Source organism: Marmota flaviventris, chromosome 7 (assembly GCF_047511675.1).
Source record: "Marmota flaviventris isolate mMarFla1 chromosome 7, mMarFla1.hap1, whole genome shotgun sequence".
Classification (NCBI taxonomy): Eukaryota; Metazoa; Chordata; class Mammalia; order Rodentia; family Sciuridae; genus Marmota; species Marmota flaviventris.
In genome coordinates this window covers 80,137,671-80,157,783 of record NC_092504.1, presented here as the reverse complement: position 1 = coordinate 80,157,783, position 20,113 = coordinate 80,137,671, and the positions used below count along the sequence as shown (strand labels likewise).

The 20,113-nt window shown below is 33.0% G+C and overlaps 1 protein-coding gene across 1 annotated transcript in view; it reads left to right on the top strand.

The window, feature by feature from the left end:
• Nucleotides 1-1,235: 1,235 nt before the first annotated feature.
• The window catches only part of LOC114092843 (bifunctional heparan sulfate N-deacetylase/N-sulfotransferase 3), a 162,974-nt gene continuing 144,096 nt past the window's right edge, over nucleotides 1,236-20,113 (top strand). Inside the window, exon 1 of the mRNA XM_027935414.2 lies at nucleotides 1,236-2,216. Within this exon, the coding sequence (XP_027791215.1) occupies nucleotides 1,236-2,216 (981 nt within the window). The remainder of the gene's footprint in view (nucleotides 2,217-20,113) is intronic.

Sequence of the window (20,113 nt, the reverse complement as noted above, 5' to 3'; positions counted from 1 at the left end):
ATTAAGAAGCAAGGCACAATGAATCCTAAACTTATGGTAAATATCAAGTACAATGTTTTCCACCAATGTTTGTTGTTTAACCAACTACCTAATAGCCTATCTTAAGTACAGCAAGGAGATTTTTCTTAATTTTTTTTGCATGTGTTACATGATATCTCCTTGTATGAGACTCTGTGAAAGTCTAAAATGTACCCATGTTTCTTTCTAATTATTTTCAGTTGCTAAATTTTCAAAGGTTACTAAAATTTGAAACAGGTTTGAAATGACTGCATAACAAAGTGTTTCATGACATCTCAGTTGTTCTCATTGTTTAAAAAACCCACTTTTGTAGTCATTTTTTCATATAATTGCTGATATTTTCTCACAAAGCAGAAACAGAATGATAGAAAATAAATGTGTGAGTATGTATTCTCCAGAACATGATTGTCTACCTCCCCCACAGTGCATATCATGATACAACAGAGCTGTATGACCCCAAGAAGTGTTTCACTCCTCACATTTGTCTTATCACATAACCTAACTTTGTCAATATATAGTTCTAAAATGAACAGTTGGATTGTGGGATTATATCTGTATTTTTAAAGGGTTATTCTAATTAAAGTAACTATTATTGGGTTGTTTCTTTGATTAATTTGAAATGTATGCTGAGTGACAAAATTTTTTGCCTTCATATTTTGGAAAAAAGACTTTTGTTTTAATTGTGTCAATTAATGAAACATGTCCAAACTTTTGTGAACTTTCAATGTGTGTAATTAAACATAAACTGCTTGAATATGCAATATATGATATGTATCTGGATGATAGGAAATGGCAGTGTAACCTTTCTGTGGTATTAGGTCTGTATTATCTCCAGAGTGTGATGCAAAGCCCAGTGTTTCTCTGTATTAGGGATAGTGACCTGGGTTCAGTGATACCCTTTTTCTCATTCCATATTTCCTTTGTCTTCATCCATATCTGGGAGAAGGAATGGAAAGTTTTCTAACCTATATCAGTTCCCCTGCTTCCTAGTCTGATACTAAATAACATAAAAATTTGCTCATTTTGATGCTGAAAACTGTTTTGTTTTATTCTGTTTTCAGACTGTATTTCCTGTGAGTCATAATCAAGCAATACAAATGTGCTGCAATGGTGACATAAACTATTGACTGAGACTGGGAAAGTACCTGAAACACCATCTTTTCTTTTCTTTTTTAAATGGTGCTTCTGTTGGAAGAGTCAAGGAAAACCTATACATCATGAGTTTTATCATGAGGCTTCACAGACACTTTCAAAGGACGGTTATTTTGCTTGCCACTTTTTGTGTGGTGAGCATTATTATTTCTGCTTACTACCTGTACAGTGGCTACAAACAGGAAAATGAACTCTCTGAAGTGGCTTCAGAAGTGGACTGCGGTGACCTCCAACACCTACCATATAGACTAATGGAAGTGAAGGAAATGAAGCTTTTTGATGCCTCAAGGACAGACTCCATAGTCCTTGTGTTTGTGGAGAGTCAGTACTCATCCCTTGGTCAAGACATCATTATGATTCTAGAATCAAGTAGATTCCAATATCACATTGAAATTGCTACCGGAAAAGGAGATCTCCCAGCACTTACAGACAAAACTAAAGGCAAATATGTTCTCATTATTTATGAGAATATTTTAAAATACATAAATATGGACTCTTGGAATCGAAGCCTTTTAGATAAATACTGTGTAGAGTATGGTGTGGGTGTCATTGGATTCCATAGAACTAATGAGAAGAGTCTACAGAGCTTTCAGTTAAAAGGCTTCCCCTTTTCTATATATGGAAACCTTGCAGTAAAAGACTGTTGTATTAATCCTCATTCTCCCTTGCTCCGTGTGACCAAATCATCAAAGCTTGAAAGGGGTTCTTTACCTGGAACTGACTGGACGGTTTTTCAAATTAATCACTCAACCTACCAACCAGTAATATTTGCCAAAATAAAGACCCCAGAAAATCTTTCTCCTCCAGTCTCTAAAGGTGCTTTTTTTGCCACTATCATACACGACTTAGGTGTTCACGATGGAATTCAGAGAGTTCTTTTTGGCAACAACTTGAACTTTTGGCTGCACAAGCTCATTTTCATAGATGCCATCTCCTTCTTGTCAGGGAAGAAGCTGGAACTGTCCTTGGATAGATATATTCTCGTTGACATTGATGATATATTTGTGGGAAAGGAGGGAACCCGAATGAACACCAATGATGTTAAGGTAAGGTTCTATTATCTGAAAATTTAGTTCATATCTCAGGAGTGTTAACAACTGTCCTGGTTTGAATTAGGCCTAAAGAATTTTCTAGGACATGGGACTATTATTTTATTGTGAAAGTCTGGGATAGGCTACTATAATTGGCTATCGTATCTCTCACCTTAAAACACCTGCATAGATAGTATATCTACTGAACAAGAAAATAAAAGTCATACTAAAATATTGAACATTGTAAGATCCTGAAATGGTTTTCCTTACCTAATTATAATTACAGAGTAGAAATGATTTTTAGTTGCTCACTACAAACTGTCTACCTTGGAAAACTGATTAATCTGAAATTCGATGCATTTAAATATGACATTAAAGTGAATTTGTTTTGCAGATCTCATAAGTAGCAAGTTCAATATTTTTGAAAGTCAAATATATGTCATTTTATCTTAATATATTTTTGAAACTCTGAAAAATATGGGGAATTATGAGTATAAAAGCACATATATATACATATATATGTATATATATGTGGGTTTAACTTGATTTTAGTGGATAATTCTAGTACATGCATGGATTCTATTATTCTACACTTAAATTATATTACATTTCTTATTGTGTGAAACTGCTTCTCTTAAAAAGAAAGCATTCCTTTAAAGGTAGTTTATTATTAACAATTAAATGGTTGTTTAATGTTAATCAAAGTCACAATTAAGATTATCTACATTTATCTTAGTTTTCCATTGAAAATGCTATAGGATTCCATCTCTGTTATAATATGTTATTGATTTTCCATAAATAAGAAATGTCCAAAGAATACATCTTGAAAATGACATCTCTTTTCTCTAATCACTGAAGTTTCTGGCAAAAAATATTAAGTTCATTGAACTACTTAAATGAGCTAAGGATACCAGAGGACCTATTTAATGTTCCTATAAGAAGATGTGAACATTAGAAAGAAACAAATGTCCATAGTAGAAATTAATTAATAAATAAGTTTTATTCGGATTTATTAAGTCTTTTGCAATTTACTTTAGCCAGTATTATCTTAAAAGCAAACTGGTAATTTAAATATTCATTTGTGGTTAAAGATTACAAATATTCTTATTATAAATAATAATACATTATTTTCCTTCTATTTTTTCCATTTCCATTTATTGTTATGGAAAACATTTGCAATGTATATTTATTTATTCCATAAAATTTTTAGACTCCCCAAAATATGTTGGTATGGCATTTAAAAATATGCTAAATAAAACTCTGAGCTTTGCATGAAATGCCCTAATATTTTACAAAATACAAAGTACTTTTTTCACTGTAAAGGTTAAGCCAATTTTTAGGAACACAAAAAAATTAAAGGCTTTGTATTCACATTAAAGACCTTAACATGTGTGGTTTATGAATTACTTGCATTTATGTAGGAAGATATTTTCTAAACCATTTGAAAGCTTTAAAAGACATGTTTGTTTGTTTGTTTCCATGCAATTTTTTGTTGTTTATTTTCAATGATGTGCCTGTTAACATTTCACACATTCACACATCATCCACCTTAAAGAATGTGCTATTGAAATGATCAGTGTTTTTTATGTAATTTTTAAATTTATATATGACACTAGAATGAATTACAATTCTTATTACATATATAGAGCACAATTTTTCATATCTCTGATTGTATACATAGTATATTCACACCAATTTATGTCTTCATACTTGTACTCTGGATAGTAATGATCATCACATTCCACCATCATTAATTACCCTATGCCCCCTCCTTTCCCCTCCAACCCCTTTACCCTATCTAGAGTTCATCTATTCCTCCCATGCTCCCTGTCCCTACCCCACTATGAATCAGCCTCCTTATATCAAAGAAAACATTCGGCATTTGGTTTTTTGGGATTGGCTAACTTTACTTAGCATTATTTTCTCTAACTCTGTTTATCTGCAGATGCTATGATTTGAGGGATGTAGCTGTGGCTCAGTGGCAGAGTGCTTGCCTGACATGTGTGAGGCACTGGATTTGGTTCTCAGTACCACATACAAAAAAAAAAAAAAAAAAAGCAAATGGTTTGCCTAGTGCTGAGGGGGGTTGGTGCTAAAGTCATGCTGTCCATCTACAACTACAATTTTTTTTTTAAAGACATGCTTTGAATTGTGGGGTTTTCTTAATTTTTATTTATTTTTTAGTTGTAAAGGGCCAGGATGCCTTTATTTGTTTATTTTTATGTGGTTCTGAGGATCAAACCCTGTGCCTCACACATGCTAGACAAGTGCTGTGCCACCGAGCTACAGCCCTAACCCTTATCTGGGTTTTTAAAATACTTCTTAATTGCCTATGAGATGACATCGCAAAATACTTATTCATTTCAAACAGTTGCCCAGAGAATATAATATTCATTCTTTATTTCTATACCTATTCATTAAGTGTATACCATATGTGCAACAATTTTGGAGATATTTTAGGTAGAATCATAGAGCATAATGGCCCCAGGCTCTTTGGAAGAGGTGGGTAGGGAGTGTGTATAGTGTTAGGAAAGCACATTGAGCTGAGCTTCTATCTGTTTAGTATTTTATATACCCTTATCACTTGCCAGGCACCAGAAGTAGGCACTAGAGACACAACAATAAAGCATAGGTCTTCTCTTAATAAGCTCACAGTTTTGTGGGAAAGATAAATTGGTAGTTAGCTTGCAACAAGTACAATATTATTTATGTAAGAAATACAGTAGTCTATAGCATGTGTAATGTACTAGAATCTACTAAGCACGTAGGAAAGAATGTGAAGATAAGTCTGTAGTGATGTGATGATTTGGGAAATTGTGGCAGTGATTCAGATGGCCATTTCTTGAAAACAGAAAATAGGAATTAGAATTGAGAAAGAAGGATGCATTTAAAAATTATCTAGGAGGCAAAATTGAACAATTTAGTAATTAGTTAAATAGAGATGAAAAAGAATATAATTGAGGATAATATAATTTTTAGCATAAGTGAATAATTGCTGATAATACCAACAAGAAATAGAGATATGATCATTGTGAAGGTCATTACACATAAAATTTCAGCTTTCTCAATGGGCACATGGAACATACAGATATTTCAGGTAGTCTGAGCAGTAGATTTCAAAGTCCTCATCCTGTAGTCCTCATCCACATGAAAGGATGTGAGATCAGCCATGCAAAGGATTTATAGAATAATAAGATATGACCAAGTATAGAATCTTGAGGAAAATCATCTTTCAAAAAACAAGTAGAGGGAGATTGCCCATGAAATAGAGTTAAAAGCACAATAAATACCAATAAGCTGAACTTCTGTAGAAGCCTTAGTAGTGAATTGATTCAGGGAAGATGCATCAGCAGCATTAAACCCAACAGCAAGGCCCACTGAGGTAAGGACTAGAAAGTCTCCTTAGTTAAAGGTCATTTGATGATTCTTACAAAGCCCATATGTATGAGTGATAAAGGCAGAAACCCAGCTGCAGTGAGTTCAGGAGTGAACCAAGAGACCAAGGGGAGGAGAAAGAGAGTAGAGTACTTAAAGTAACTGGAGGGTGAACTGGTATTAAGGTGACCAATCATCCTGGTTTGCCTAGGGCTGAAGGGGGTTGGTGCTAAAACTTATAGTCTCAGAGTTAGTTTAGTTATGAGTGGCCTAAGTAAAGGAAGAGAAAAAATATCAAAGACATTGAGATTGAAGAAAAGGTGAAGGATGTGGTGATTAATAGTACATAATTAATAGAAGCATTTTAATCAAGTTCTTTAATCATTACCATTTATGAGCAAATTTTATATTATCTTTATTTGAAGTGTTAGAAAAAATAAAAAGAATGTGAGAAAATTGAAGGTTATAGACTGTTACTTGAAAAATTAGAATGATAGTGTATAACATAAATTTTAACTAATTAATGCATATGCTTTTTTTCTTATGTGTAAAAATAAATGTTTCCTTAAAGAGATTAGAATTAGCAGCAGTATCAGCTTTACCTACCTACGTATCTGTTGAATAATATGAGTATGTTTTAAAGAGACACAAATCTACAGAGGAAACTATGATGAAACACAGAATATATTATTCTTTGTGCAAAAAAAAAGCAAATTAAAAAAAAGTTCCAGAAACAACAACCACCAAAAAAAAAAAAAAATCCCTAAACAGAACATCAAACTTAAGGTTGCATCTTCATTAGTCAAAGTCCTTAAAAAACCAAAATGTAAAATTGTTTAGACAATTAAAATATTCTAATTCTCTTCTATTAAATTCTTACTAAATTGTATTTATTTAGTGCAATTAAAATTAAATTTAATTTTTAATTAATTAAAATTAAGTCAATGTCAGAAAGAGAAATTGTCCACATGTGTGAGTGTGTGTACATTCCTCCACATGCATGTGTCGAGTATTACTAGACAGGTTTTGTGACTTTAGAGTTCAAGTTAGCACAAGTTCCTTATGCCCTGAGACCTATTCTCACACTTCCTGAGACTATCTACAGAATGAGATTTTGGAGAAGGAAAGTGATGCCTTTTTAATTAAAGCATTTTAGTTTTAAATGAAAGTATAGTATGACCCAATGAATATTAACATCTCACATTCTCTTTTAGAAAAATTATTTCACTCTTGGTTTAAGACACATTCTATCTTTAAACCTAAAACAATTCATGTAATATTTGTTACCCAAGACAAATGAAATGTTGAATTGGAAGATTTTGGTAAAACCGGTTAGATGGTTTTACTGAAATTTCTGTAGTTGAATACTCTCAATAAAGAAATGTGTTCATATCTCTGACTCTTGCTGTGTCTATCCTTCTCTTTCTGTAATAGGTACATATTCAGGTTTAACTTTGACAAACTTCTAAATGTCCAGCAAAAAATGAAGAACTAGCCCAGTTATACCTGAGCACACTAAAGAGGTGCCTGTACCTGTTTTGATGGTACTCAGAATTCTTTCCTTCTGCTCACTACCCTAAATCTTTCCCACTGTTTCCTTACATTTCAATATTCCTTAACGTCTTTGTTTTTGGATTAGCCCTTTTAAAAAAAACACTATATTATTAAAGTGACCTTATAAGAAAGAGAAGTTCTTAATTTAGTACAATGTTATAAGTGACTTTATTATACTTTTTCTCTTTATTTGAAGAGCTGAAAGTGTCTAGGGGGAAAAAGTGCTAAAAATAGAAGTAGGAAGCAGTAAACTGTGAGAAATAAGTAGCATCAAGCTCAGAAGATGAACTTAGCCAACTTCTTATTCTTGTTTTGTGCTGACCCTGAGAGGCTATAATTGGAGTGTAAAGATGAGCTCTTTGATGTTTGACTCCATAAGAATATTCACCATCTCAGCCAAGGTAAAACAGCAGGCTTTATAAACCCACTGAAAGAAAACAACATACCAAATGTTTGGGTATGGGGGCTGCAATCAATTAATTTGTCATAAGTTAAAGTAGAAGGGAAGCAACAATTTCCCCAGATAGTTCACTATTCATATGCTCTACATGAATATCATGGTTTGTATACTGTACACAGTACTTTTCCATTTATTCCCCTAAAAACATATTTTTTTTCTAATTCCCTTCTGTTATCTCTGTTTATTTTCTGACAACCATTTTAATTGTGAAAACATATACCTGTTTGGTACTAACAGCTTAAATTTTCTAGAATTACTTATAACTGTATACAATATTTCTTATATATTGGGCAGGAACATATATTTTCAGTCAAGACATGGCTATTACTTCAGCTTTGTTAACTGTGTTTTTTAAATCTGTGTTCTCTCTTCTTTTTTCTTTCTTTCTTTTTTCCCCCCACGGGGAATAGAGCATTTGATATTACCCACCCAGATGTATGTTTAATTTTCCAGCCCTGATGGTGAATTGTAAATATGCCCTTGTTATTTGTCAATTATTATATTATGTATTTTGAAGCTAGTTTAAGTGAACATATTTCAGATTATATTCTAATTTAATATTTCACTATTCTGTGATTACTATTTTTAGTATTTTTGCCTTTAAGTTTGTTTTGCCTAATGCTCATATTGTTATACCAACTTTCTTTTGTTTCTATTTGAATAGTATGCCTTATCCCATTTTTATATATTTTCAACCCCTCTTCTTTGTCTTTGCATTATAAATTGATTTTGAAAACAGCTTCTAGATCCATATTGCAATTTATCTCCTAAATCAATATTTATCTACTATATCAATATCTATTTTAGTATTTTAGTTAACAAGGATAGTTTGCATGAAGTTAATCAGACTATCAATGTACAAGGAATTATTTTAGCCATCTTATTTTGTGCTTTATATTTATCCTATTTGTTCTGCTTTGGTTGAATTTTTTCCCCATACCTTCTATTTTATTTGAATTACCAGCTTCTTTTTGACCTACTACTGGATTGAAATGCATATTTATTTCTATTATTTTAGTAATTTATTTCCAAAATGTAGAGAAGAGTTAATATTATAGAGTATCTTTAAAAATTAATCAAAAAGTACTAAGTACTTTATCTTCAATCATGCCCACTTTAATTTAGCTGATGAGTCAAGTCACCTAAACATTTGTGGTAGTAGAAAGAGTACATTTCCATTGTTTTTAATTATTTCATAATTGTCAAAAATTAGGCAATTTTTTGAGTGTTCTTATGAATGTATGTGAACTATTTGTTTCTCATTTCTTTACTTTCTCCCTTAGTTTTGTGGGATATTTATGTATCCATTTGATATATTGTAATAATAATACAAAGAAAAATTTTCTAGCAATATTATCATTTACTCAAATAGCCATAATGTTTTAACATCTATACAATTGTTTTAAGGAAACAATTTTTAGGAAATTACTTCGTTATCTAACCTGGGAAAATAAGAAAATAATTTAGCTAAGGGGAAAAAGAAACTATTTCATACTCATAATCGTTTTATGCTTACCACATTTTATTAAATGTGTTGTTGTGAGATAGAATGTACTCCATTAGTATTAATACTAAGGAGTGATTTACTATGCAGTGGCATTCTAAACTAATGAGTTCCAAATCAGTTAAAGAAGGAAAAATGCTGTTGCTGAATGAACAAGTGAATTTGTCATCAGAATATTTGGCAACTGATTACTTTTTCTAAAGGTTTGTTGCACTGAATCATGGCTGATCATGATAAAGAGAAAGCCTGTTATGATGGCATCAAAGCACAACTAGGCCATGCCAAATTTCATTTACTGGATTACTAGAAGATTACAGGAGGAAATTTGAGAATAAGGATTTAGAGTCTAGAGATATCCAATTCAGTGTAGAAAATTATGCACAAAGTGGTAAGGATTTCAAAGGATACTGTTATGGATGATGAAAAACATTTTTTTAATGAAAAGAAGTTGAACATGTGAAAATTTTAATATTTGTTTGTTTTTGGATTATGTACTTCTATGGGTTAAAACAGGATTATTTTTCCTATGCTGATGGTTCATACTTTTAGATCAATAACGAATGCAGTTGCCCAGATACCCAAATAGGGAGCACTTGTTCAGCAGTAAATATATTGTTTTAAATTTTTTACTTTGACCATCATTTATTTCTTGAAGAAATTCTACACAACAAGGTGACATCACTTTATATGAAACTAAGACTTCTATGCTATGATTACCATATCTAAGATCTTACATGTAGGAAGTGGTACTCCCAAGATTCAAAATGCAGGTCTGCTTGGTTCAAGATTCTGAACTTTTTTGGGGCTGGGGTTGGTTGTAGCTCAGCGGTATAGCACTCTCCTACCACATGTGAGGCCCTGGGTTCGATCCTTAGCACCACATAAAAGTAAATAAACAAAATAAAGGTATTGTGTACAACTAAAATATGAATATTAAAAAAAAGATTCTGAACTTTTCCATTTCACATGGTTGCACCATTATGGATGTCACACAGTATTATGATGTCTATAGAAATTCTTTGCACCAAATTCTACTTCATATTAAAAATGTCTATTATGATTTTATAGGTAACATCTGAAGCTTTGTCTTGGATTTACTTTCAAATTTGGCACAAAAAGTATCAATCACTTCTTCAAATGGATGATTCAAATAAGTATAACAATTTGATATAAAACCCACTTTAAGTTTTCACTAAGTTCGGCTTGCTAGACACTAATCTTTCTAGGTGCTTTGCCTGCAATGCTGATAACTGTTAAAATTTTGGAAGTTTGGGACAAATTAAAGGTAGTTCAATGACAAACCCAAGTGCCAGAAATTGCCCATAGTTCAGGTAATTTAACTGTTTCCCTCTGCATGTACTCGGATTTAAAAATCTGTATGATATTTTAAGTAATTTGTAAAGGCAATCTTTTAACATTTTTCAAAAGCCCATAAACAAAATAGGAAAAATCAAAGAAATTCTGAAATATTCTCATTCAGTCTGAATTAGTATCTAAAGCTCTGTTTTGTTCATAACTTTTATAAGCTATAATGAAACTACCAACTAAAATACAAAATAGATCTTAAATCATGATGTTAATATAAAATAAGTTATGAAATCTGTTGTTTTACAGTTCTGAAGGTCAGAGGCCCAACACAGATCTCACAGGGCCAAGTTCAGGACTTTGCTAGGACTATATTCCTTTCTGGAGACTATAGGTGAGACTTGCCTTGCCTTTTCTTCTACAGTCTCCCACATTCCTTGGTTCCTGTGTCCTTTCTACAACTTCCAAGGCAGCAGTGTTGCATCTCTCTGTGCCTTCTTTCACAGCCACACCTCTCACAAAAAAAAAAAAAATGAGAATGATCTTCTGCCTTTAATGATCCATGTGATAAGACTGGCCAACCTGGATAATTTAGTATAATAGACCCAATTTTTTTTGCTAGGCAAGGTGCACATCCACGGGCTCCAGGATTTAGCATGTGGATATCCTGGCAGGAGAGGCAGGAGAAACATTATTCTCCATACCACATGCTGTGTTTTTCAAAGTAATATTACTATCAAAGTAATATTACTATTATTGAGGCCCTCTAACCCCCCCCACCCCCAAGAAAAGCAAAAGACTTTAACTACTTTACTATTGTTCTCCTCCCTGGGAAATGAAAATTTGATGGTATTTGTATGTTCAAATAGCTAGTTTAGCTCTAAGTCAATAGTAGTTAATTGGGGAAAGCATCAGTTAACAAATATCTTAGCACTTTAGAGATCAAGATGGAAACACAGGTAACCCTCTCTTCAGTTAGGTAGTTAAGAAATTTGGCTCTCCAAAGATTGCTTAGTTGGAGAAGATGTGTGGTTATTATCAATTCACTACTCTAGTAGATTCCGATATAATGTTTCTGGAAGTGCATCCATTATAAGACCAATTAAAACAGAATGCTAAAAGATAGTTGTTTGAGACCAACACAGTTATTTGCAGTTGAAAGCCCTGGTCACCATTTTCATTATACTTCTTTCATCCTTCCATTTTATTCTCTTACTTCTCTTGTGTTGCTATGTCCACCTCAGCTTCAGTGCCCTTACTTATTTTTTTTAGGGATTGATCTTTTCCTCTTTCAAATTCATATTCTAATTACCTAATCTAAAAACAACAATGGAGTTCTATTCCATCTATTTACCCCTTCTCCACTCTGCTATCCTACTCTGGTTCCCTGGTATTATCTGGATTAGTATAGTAATGCTTCCTTTCTCTTGCTTCATACTTACATCTTTACTTTTATGTAATTACCTGTCTCTATTTTATTCCCTGAACTGTATATTCTGAGTAGAATTAGCTTTTGGAAAAAATGTAAAATGTTGCATATAGATATTTAGTCAGCTATTAATGGTACCAATCTTAGAGATCAGGAATGGGTCCTTTTTCCCACTGTGTAAAAGATTAAACACCCGAGAAATGCCCAGGCAAAACAAGTTTTGTTTAAGAAAAGTGTTAATGACTGAGGGCATATTTTTTTGAAGAGAAGGAGTCCCAGATCTGGGAGTCCCTGAGAATGGGTGTGTCTTGCTCTTTTATGGAAACCAGAAGCCTGTCTTCTCTTTTATCTCTGGTGTGCCTAAGGTAAAAAAGGAGCAGCACAGGGGTAATAGTTAGCAACTCATTTTGCCAGGAAGTGTGATCTCAGTAGTTAGCTGTTGGCAACCCATTGTCTCTTCTTTGATAACCATTCCTTATCCCTATAATTCATTACCTTTCCCCTATCTCAATTTGCTGAGGAATGTGAAATATTCTGTCCACTTAGGCCAGGTATAGGTATGGCAGATTGCTTTTTGGCAAAGAAAGCATGTGGGGACAGTACAATGTGTTTATTTTATAGAATTATTCTCTTAATCTCATGTTCCCACCATTCTCATTTATTAAAAACAACAATGGAGTTCTGTTGATACATTGACTAATGATCCAAAATAAGAATAATAAATCATTCCCTATTCTTTATCTTGGATCAATATACACTAGAACAAGACATAGCCAGTCTATTCCTCCTCTGCAGATCCTTAGAAACCAAGTATTCTAATTCATACAGAATGATAACATACTTGATTGTCTCAAATAAATTAATTGAGTAGTTTTGACAATAAGTAGTTCAAAAGTTTGAACTGCTGTCATTGGAGTCTTAATACTTACATTCTTCTAGACTTGGATTTCATAGATACTAAAAAAAAATACTTCTAGGAAATTTTATATAACAACTTTAAAAAATTATTTGACAATATTTTTTCTAGCATATTTGCTTTGAAGAAATAGTTTAGGTTAATATTTAAAGATTCTTTTCATAATATAATAATCTGCTCTAGAAATGCAACAAATATTAAAAGGAGCAAACAGAGTAGAGAAGGGGACTTTCCTAATCTTTATTATTTCTCTTCTGGTATGGGACATTGTCATTGCTCCGAATGAAGGGCAAATAAACAATGCAAAAGAAAAAAATGCATTTTCATTCTTGTTAGAACTATATCTCCAATGGTATTGTCACTTGTAACTTTGCTAGAACTAATTAGTGCTCAATCTGTGTTCTCAATGAAGCCCTGGCAGCTCATTCCACTTGACAAAGCTCTATTTCCCTAAAAGGGATCAGTCTCTAATGGATGCCAGTGACAGGAGGCTGTTCATCAACCCTCAGGGTAGTTCAGAACTTCAGCAGAAGACTGGGTAGCCCTTGCTCAAAGGTCTGTACTTAGAAATTGACACAATGTCAATGTAAGATTCTCAAAAACAAGGAAAGCCTAAGAGGGCAATTCACTGCACGTCTTTGTTTTCAAGCCATCAACACATTTCAGAGTGGTTCTCTGTTATAGCTGAATGCCTCTAAGGAGCAAAATCATTACTGAATTTAAATTAATCCATCAAATCACTCACATATGACATACTCAACTGTTCATAACTACCTTTATTGTTGACAAGCTTAAAACACAGACAACTGTTAAAGTCACCAGTGATGAATCAACTTGTAATTTGTAAATGAACAAAGAACAGGGTGCTACAGTATTTCTTTAAAGAACCAGTCCCAAGAATTTATCACTAGTTTCATCTTAAGCATTCTTTAACTCAAAGATGTTTAGATGTATACAATCACTTATCATTTTGAAACTATTTTCATGCATTTTCAAGCCATAGAAAAGGCAAGCAAAATCACTGTAAGTCTTTGCTTAAAAGTGGAAATTTCCAAGTCTCACATAGATTTTTACTAGGTTGATCTAGGAAGAATCTAGATTATCTATGTGATTCTAATATAGATGGTAGAAATACATATTTGGGAAAGCAATTGTTTAAATAGACTGCATTTGATATTATTGCAAAATGTGAAGACATGGGTCCTATTATCTTTCTCTCTAGAAAGTATATTAAAAATCTCTCTCTCTTGTGTATATATATATATATATATATATAACTATGTACCTATATATAGATACATATCTATGTAATATATAAGCATATATCTATATATTATATATATGTAATATATAAGTACATAGTAACAAGGGGCCACAGTAAAATTAATAGTTTCATAACTGATTTGACATGATGCTGGAAGTTTTCATTTTTATTTATTTTAAATAATATAAAAATACTATATGATAATATTATGTCAAATGCATATGTATGTAAAATTGCCTATGGAGATATATAGGATAGATTTTACATGAATGATTTCAGTTATTTCCTTAAGTGAATGGATTGGTACTGCCAATCCATTGAAGATGTTGGATAATTTTGACAATGTATAGTAATGTAAAGTACTTTGCTTCTGTGATGTTTTAGGAACTTGTAGATCAGATCATTTAGAAGAGAGAGACTTCAGAGCAGAGAGGATTATAAACAAGAGGCTAAAGAACCAGGGAAGAGAAAGCAGAACTTTTCTGTTTTTTCTTGTTTGTTTTTAGCTGAAAGAAGAGGCCCGGAGGGAGAGAGAGGGAGGGAGGGAGACAGGAAGGGAGATTTTATGTTTCAGGTTTGATTGAATGTCAAATAAATTAGAAAATCAAATTGGGGCGAATTACAGGTGAGATAGAGATACTTCACTGTATGATTTAAAAAAAAAATGTTAGGGAGTATTTTGGAATGAAGAAAATAAATTTTATCTTAGGAAACTTTAAGTGGGGATTCAAGTGTTGTCTAAGAGGGTCTACAGTTAGCATGGATTTGGGTTTGTTTTTTTTATGTTTTGTCCAAATGTCCAAAAAAAAAATCTTTCTTCTCTCTCTCTCTCTCTCTCTCTCTCTCTCTCTCTCTCTCTCTTCTCTCTTCTCTCTCCCCTCTCTCTTTCTTTATGGTTCTGGAGATTGAATCAGGGTCTGGCTCATGTGAGGCAAACACTTCACCAACTGAACTATATCCCCACCCCTATTTCATTCTTCTTTAATTTTTATTTTTATTACTTTGTGAGAGAGGGTTACTATGATCACATTTATTGTCCATGTGCATCTTTCTTTTGAAATTTGTTCTTCCCCATTCATTATATTCTTTACTTTGTTATTTCTCAGTTGGTATTGTCAATCTGTCTCTGGGTTTGTTTCTTTTTCTGAGATTGGAACATTGAATTTAATCACTTTTGAGTATCAATTAGTTCTAACTCTGTGAGATAATTTTTAAGATTTTATTAAGGGAATCCCAGCACCAATTGGTTTGAACAGAGTCATTTCATGGTAAAATAAGAGTGAGCAAAACTTCCTTTTCTGAGTATTAGAATTCCCATCATCCTTTCAAGTGGTGTGCTTTGCTTTTCCTGACAGCTCTAATGAGGGGTATTTTTGGAAGAGGGAGGTTTAGCTTTCCTGTCTTCAGCCTCAGATGAGGCATGCAATTCCAAGACACTCTAGTTTTCCTTTGAATAACTTCTTATTCATCTATTATATAACTTATTTAAAATATTTCGAATATATTTATATACCTATCTACAAAGTGTTGCTTTGACATGTTCTGTGAGCTTATTTTTAATCTGAAACAAATTTCCCAGCCCCTTGCTCTAAGCAAATCCGTAAACATTCTCTTGTACTCCCAGTTTTACAAAATCTCAACTATTTTTCTCTTGACTTTCACATTTTATAGACTGAAAAGCTGTTTACCATTTCATCTTTCTCATTATTTGGTTTTCCTTGCCAATTACATGGATGAACATACTATTCATGCTAAAAGGGAGCTTGGGAGTTAAAAGTCAGACAGATAGTTTTGGTCCAATATCAGGTCTGTATCTTTCTAGCTTACTCTGTTTATCTGTCACTTTCCATATCTTTACAGTGAGAACAATACCTACTTCACTGCAGATATGTGACCTATGGCAATCTATTTCAAATGGCTAATACTAGTGGACTGTCAACAAATTTATTTATTTATTTTTTAATTATTTATATGAGCACATCATAAACTGGGAGCAAATATTTGAACAGAATTTTTAAGTAATTATAAAATGAGTAAAATGAATTATTTTCAATATCCCAGTGTTATCATATAGGAGAAATGGGGTCCCTCTTGCTCATCATCTCAAAAGATATTAATTGGTGCCTGTGATGTGCCTGGCATTCTTCCAGGAGCTGGTGATATAGTGGTTGCCAAAAAAGACAAGTTTACCATCTACATACTCTTACCTCTAATAGAGAGGTGAGAGACAATAAACACATAAATAAATGAACAAATAAAACAACCTTAAGTAGGAATAAGAGAGATATGAAGAAAATAAAGCAGGCTCCATAAAATGAAGAGTGGTGGAAGATGCTGAAGCTGAGTGGGAGTGGACAAAATTTAAATGCCGATATGGAGAAGCCGGATATGGAAATCCTCTGTGATATTGCTTATGAATTGAGATCTGAAAGGGAAGAAATTTCAATAAGTACAAATACCTGGAGTGAAAGCATTCTGTGAAAAGGAAGCAGGTTCTTCCATGGGGCAAGTTGTGGTCAGAGAGAGAGAAGGACAGTCAGTGTGAGTGAGTAGAAGTGAGAGCCAGGGATCGGATTCCTCTGGAAAGACAGGCAGGAACCAGATTATGTGTGGTTTGGTAGGCCAGGGAAAGAAATTTGAATCTTATTCTGATTTCAGGAAATTCATTGCTTTGTTTTTTTTTTTTTGGAAAGGTAGTGAAAAAATCTGATTTGTGTTTTTAAAAAGTGATACTGGTGATCATATGGAGAGTGAGTTACAGAAAATAATGGAATGTGACAACCTTGTCAGGTGGCCACTGCAGTATACCAAGCAAGTGATAATGATAATAAGAAATGGTAAGAAGCTAAAAAGTTTGAGATATAGAGGAGATACAGCTCAAAGAACTTCTTGATGGATGCCATGTTGGGAACATCAGGAAAAAGTAGAATCAAGGATAACAGATGATTTGGGCTGACAGTACTGTGTGTTCCCTTAGCTAGGGAATGCTGAAAAGAATGTACTGCAGTGTCTGTGATATCCCTTGCGGGCACAGGCCAGTTTTGCATCCCAGGTTCATCTTTTACCAGTCTTGGTCAAGTTATATTGCTTGTTTTCTTCAGTTTCTTTTTGTGAAAAATCAGAATCATAACAACATCTGTCTCCTAAATGTGCTTTAAAGATAATATGATTAAATTCATGTAAAGTTCATACAACAGTGCCATACTCATCCTGTTAATTATTATTAAGGGCTGAAATGATGAACAAAAGTTCTATTTTGTATTTGTTAGGTTTGTGCTATCTTTTAGATATCAAACTAGAGATAAACAAGCAGTGGGTATTCAAGTTCTGAGTTCAAAGAGTCAGGTACAAAAATATAAATTGAGAATTATTGAGCATATTGGTAGCATTTAAAGTTCCATTACTGGAAGAAACCCTTGAGGAACACACATTAGAAAAGAAAACAGAACCAGTAGACACTTTATCATTAAAGTCATGGCTCAAGTATACTTAGATGTCACAGTAATGGTTTAAGATTATGAATAAATTTTTATCTCATTATTTTTAGAGAAGATTCTATTTACAAATTAATTCATTAAAGTTTTATTTGAAGTTCTGGATCACATACTGTTTTCCATTTCATATATATACTTTTCAATATGATTATGTATTCCTCAAGGTAAGATTTTTGTGACATCATTCTTTATGCCCTTTCCTAACCCTATCACTGAGTAATACACATAGGCACCCTTAATAAATATCTGTTGGGTTAATTGTTTAAAGGACTTTTGGTGAATAATCTGTCTTTTCCTTGGTACCATATAAAGATATAGTGACTGAGGATATGAATTATTTTGCTGTAGGGAAGAAGATTAACTGAACTAATTTCACAGGGAAAAATTTGACCCCTTTGGAAAAACAAAGATGAATCCAGACTCATGAATAAACTTATCTTCCTAGATCATTTGTTTCTCTACTGCACAAGGAATAGAGGAAAATTGGAAAGATGATGAGGATTTTGGACTTGGGAAAACTTGTGCTCAAGGCTCAGATCCACATGAGTTGTAAGACAGGAACAAGTTACTTACCTCATTTGAACCCATCTTCTCTTATTTAAAATAGAATTGATAATAATAACTATCTTGTGATATTTAAAGGAATCCAAATGGCCTAGTATGAATTGAATGCTCACATGTTGGTTTCCTTGTCTCCCCTATAAAATATGTTAGGGAAGGTTTTTTGCACGTATTTATCTGTTATTCTCAGTAGATAAACCAAAATTAAGTATAGTCATGTGTTAGTTCATAATAAGGATGCATTCTGAGAAATGCATTTTTAGGCAGATTCATTGTTGTGAGAGTGTCAGAGTGTGTACTTGCACAAATGTAGATGTTGCAAGTCCATCCTTGATGTGGCTTCCTGATGCAATTAAGAAACAAAGTAGGCATGAGATATATGAACTGCTGCCATTGTTGCAGGATATACTGTGTTATAGTTAACTTTTAAGTAGAACAAATACACCATGAAATAATGACAAAAATATAGTGTATAAATATGTAAACCACTAACAGTCATTTATTATCAAGTGTTATGTAACATTATAATTATATAACTGGCAGTACAGTAGGTTTGTTTATGCCAGCATTGCCACAAACACACAACTATTGCATTTTGTTACAATGTTATGATGGCTACTGCTTCACTAGGCAATTTAAGAATTTTTCAGCTCCATTATAATATGGAACTACCATCATATGTGCAGTCTGTTTTATACTGAAACATTGTTATTGGCATATGATTGTAAATATAAACCTCAAGTTTATTTTTTTATGCAATGCATAAAAGGCAACTGATAGATTGTACGTGTTTGTGATTGATCTGTGAATACAAAAGTGTACTCACTATAAAATGTATTAAGTTTTATATAAATAATTTTTCTTATTTTTAAGTGAAATTATATGTGTGACAGGTAACTATAGGGATTTATTTCATGGTAGTAATTTATTGCTTATAAATAGATTTAACAACAGCCATAGGCAAGGACTGCTATGGTCTCCTTATTTCCTACCTCCCAGAGGATAAACTATGTTAATTAATTACATTTGAAGGGGGAATAAGCCTCTTTGATATAACCACATTAAGCTACTGTCTCATTACATACTAATGCTTGTTACAATTTATTAACTATGAATTATACGTCACAGTGAATTAACCCTTATTTCTCCACTCAGTTTAACAGATATAAAAGTTGCATAGAGTTACAAACCAGCCAGTTGGCTTCCCCAGGATATAGATATGAAACAATTTCCTACAGCATTGAATCTCAGAAGAATTTAACAGCTTTTGTGAATCTAGTACCAATGCTCATTTTCAAGCCAAGAGCAAGCATATAAATCATGTTCAGCACAGTGTACCTGTCTTTAGAAAGCTATTTACAGCCATTTATGTTTATTAGGTTTTCATGGTTTTGAGCAATATGCTTTCTTTTCTCTGTCTTGTTTTTTTTAATTTTTGTTGTTTTTTTTTCTCTTTACACACACACACACACACACACACACACACACACAAATTCCTATAACAAAGCCTTTCTGAATACAACATAAAGCATCACCTTTTGGAATGATTATTTTCCACTTATATCTTGTGATATTGATTCATAAAATACCTTAAATAAAGGCTCTTTTGCTATCCATGGGTGTTTACATGTTTGCTTTTGCCACTTGTCAAGAATTGTGAGAAGCTGAAGATTTCAAATGCAAGCTAACAATTCAGCCTGCCACAATTTCATGGATGCTGGCAGAAGGCACACCAGTTCCTGCTTAGAAATTCATAATTACAATTGCAGTAGCCAGGGTGCCAAAATTTGAGCTGATTCTCTAAGTTCCTGGTTCTATAGGGAGATGTGAGGGGGCCACATGATATCTGTGCATATACTGAGTTGTATTACAAGACAACAAACTTTGGGAACCCAGTTTTTTTTTTTATAATAGTCAGTAGTCCTGGATAACTTTTACCCCAGAGGAAAATGTTGTTTACCCTGTACTGGAAAGTAGGTAGATTTATCCTTTGCTAAAAAAGGAAGACACCATCTCCACCTTCTGAGACTGTTTACAAATATCCTTAAAA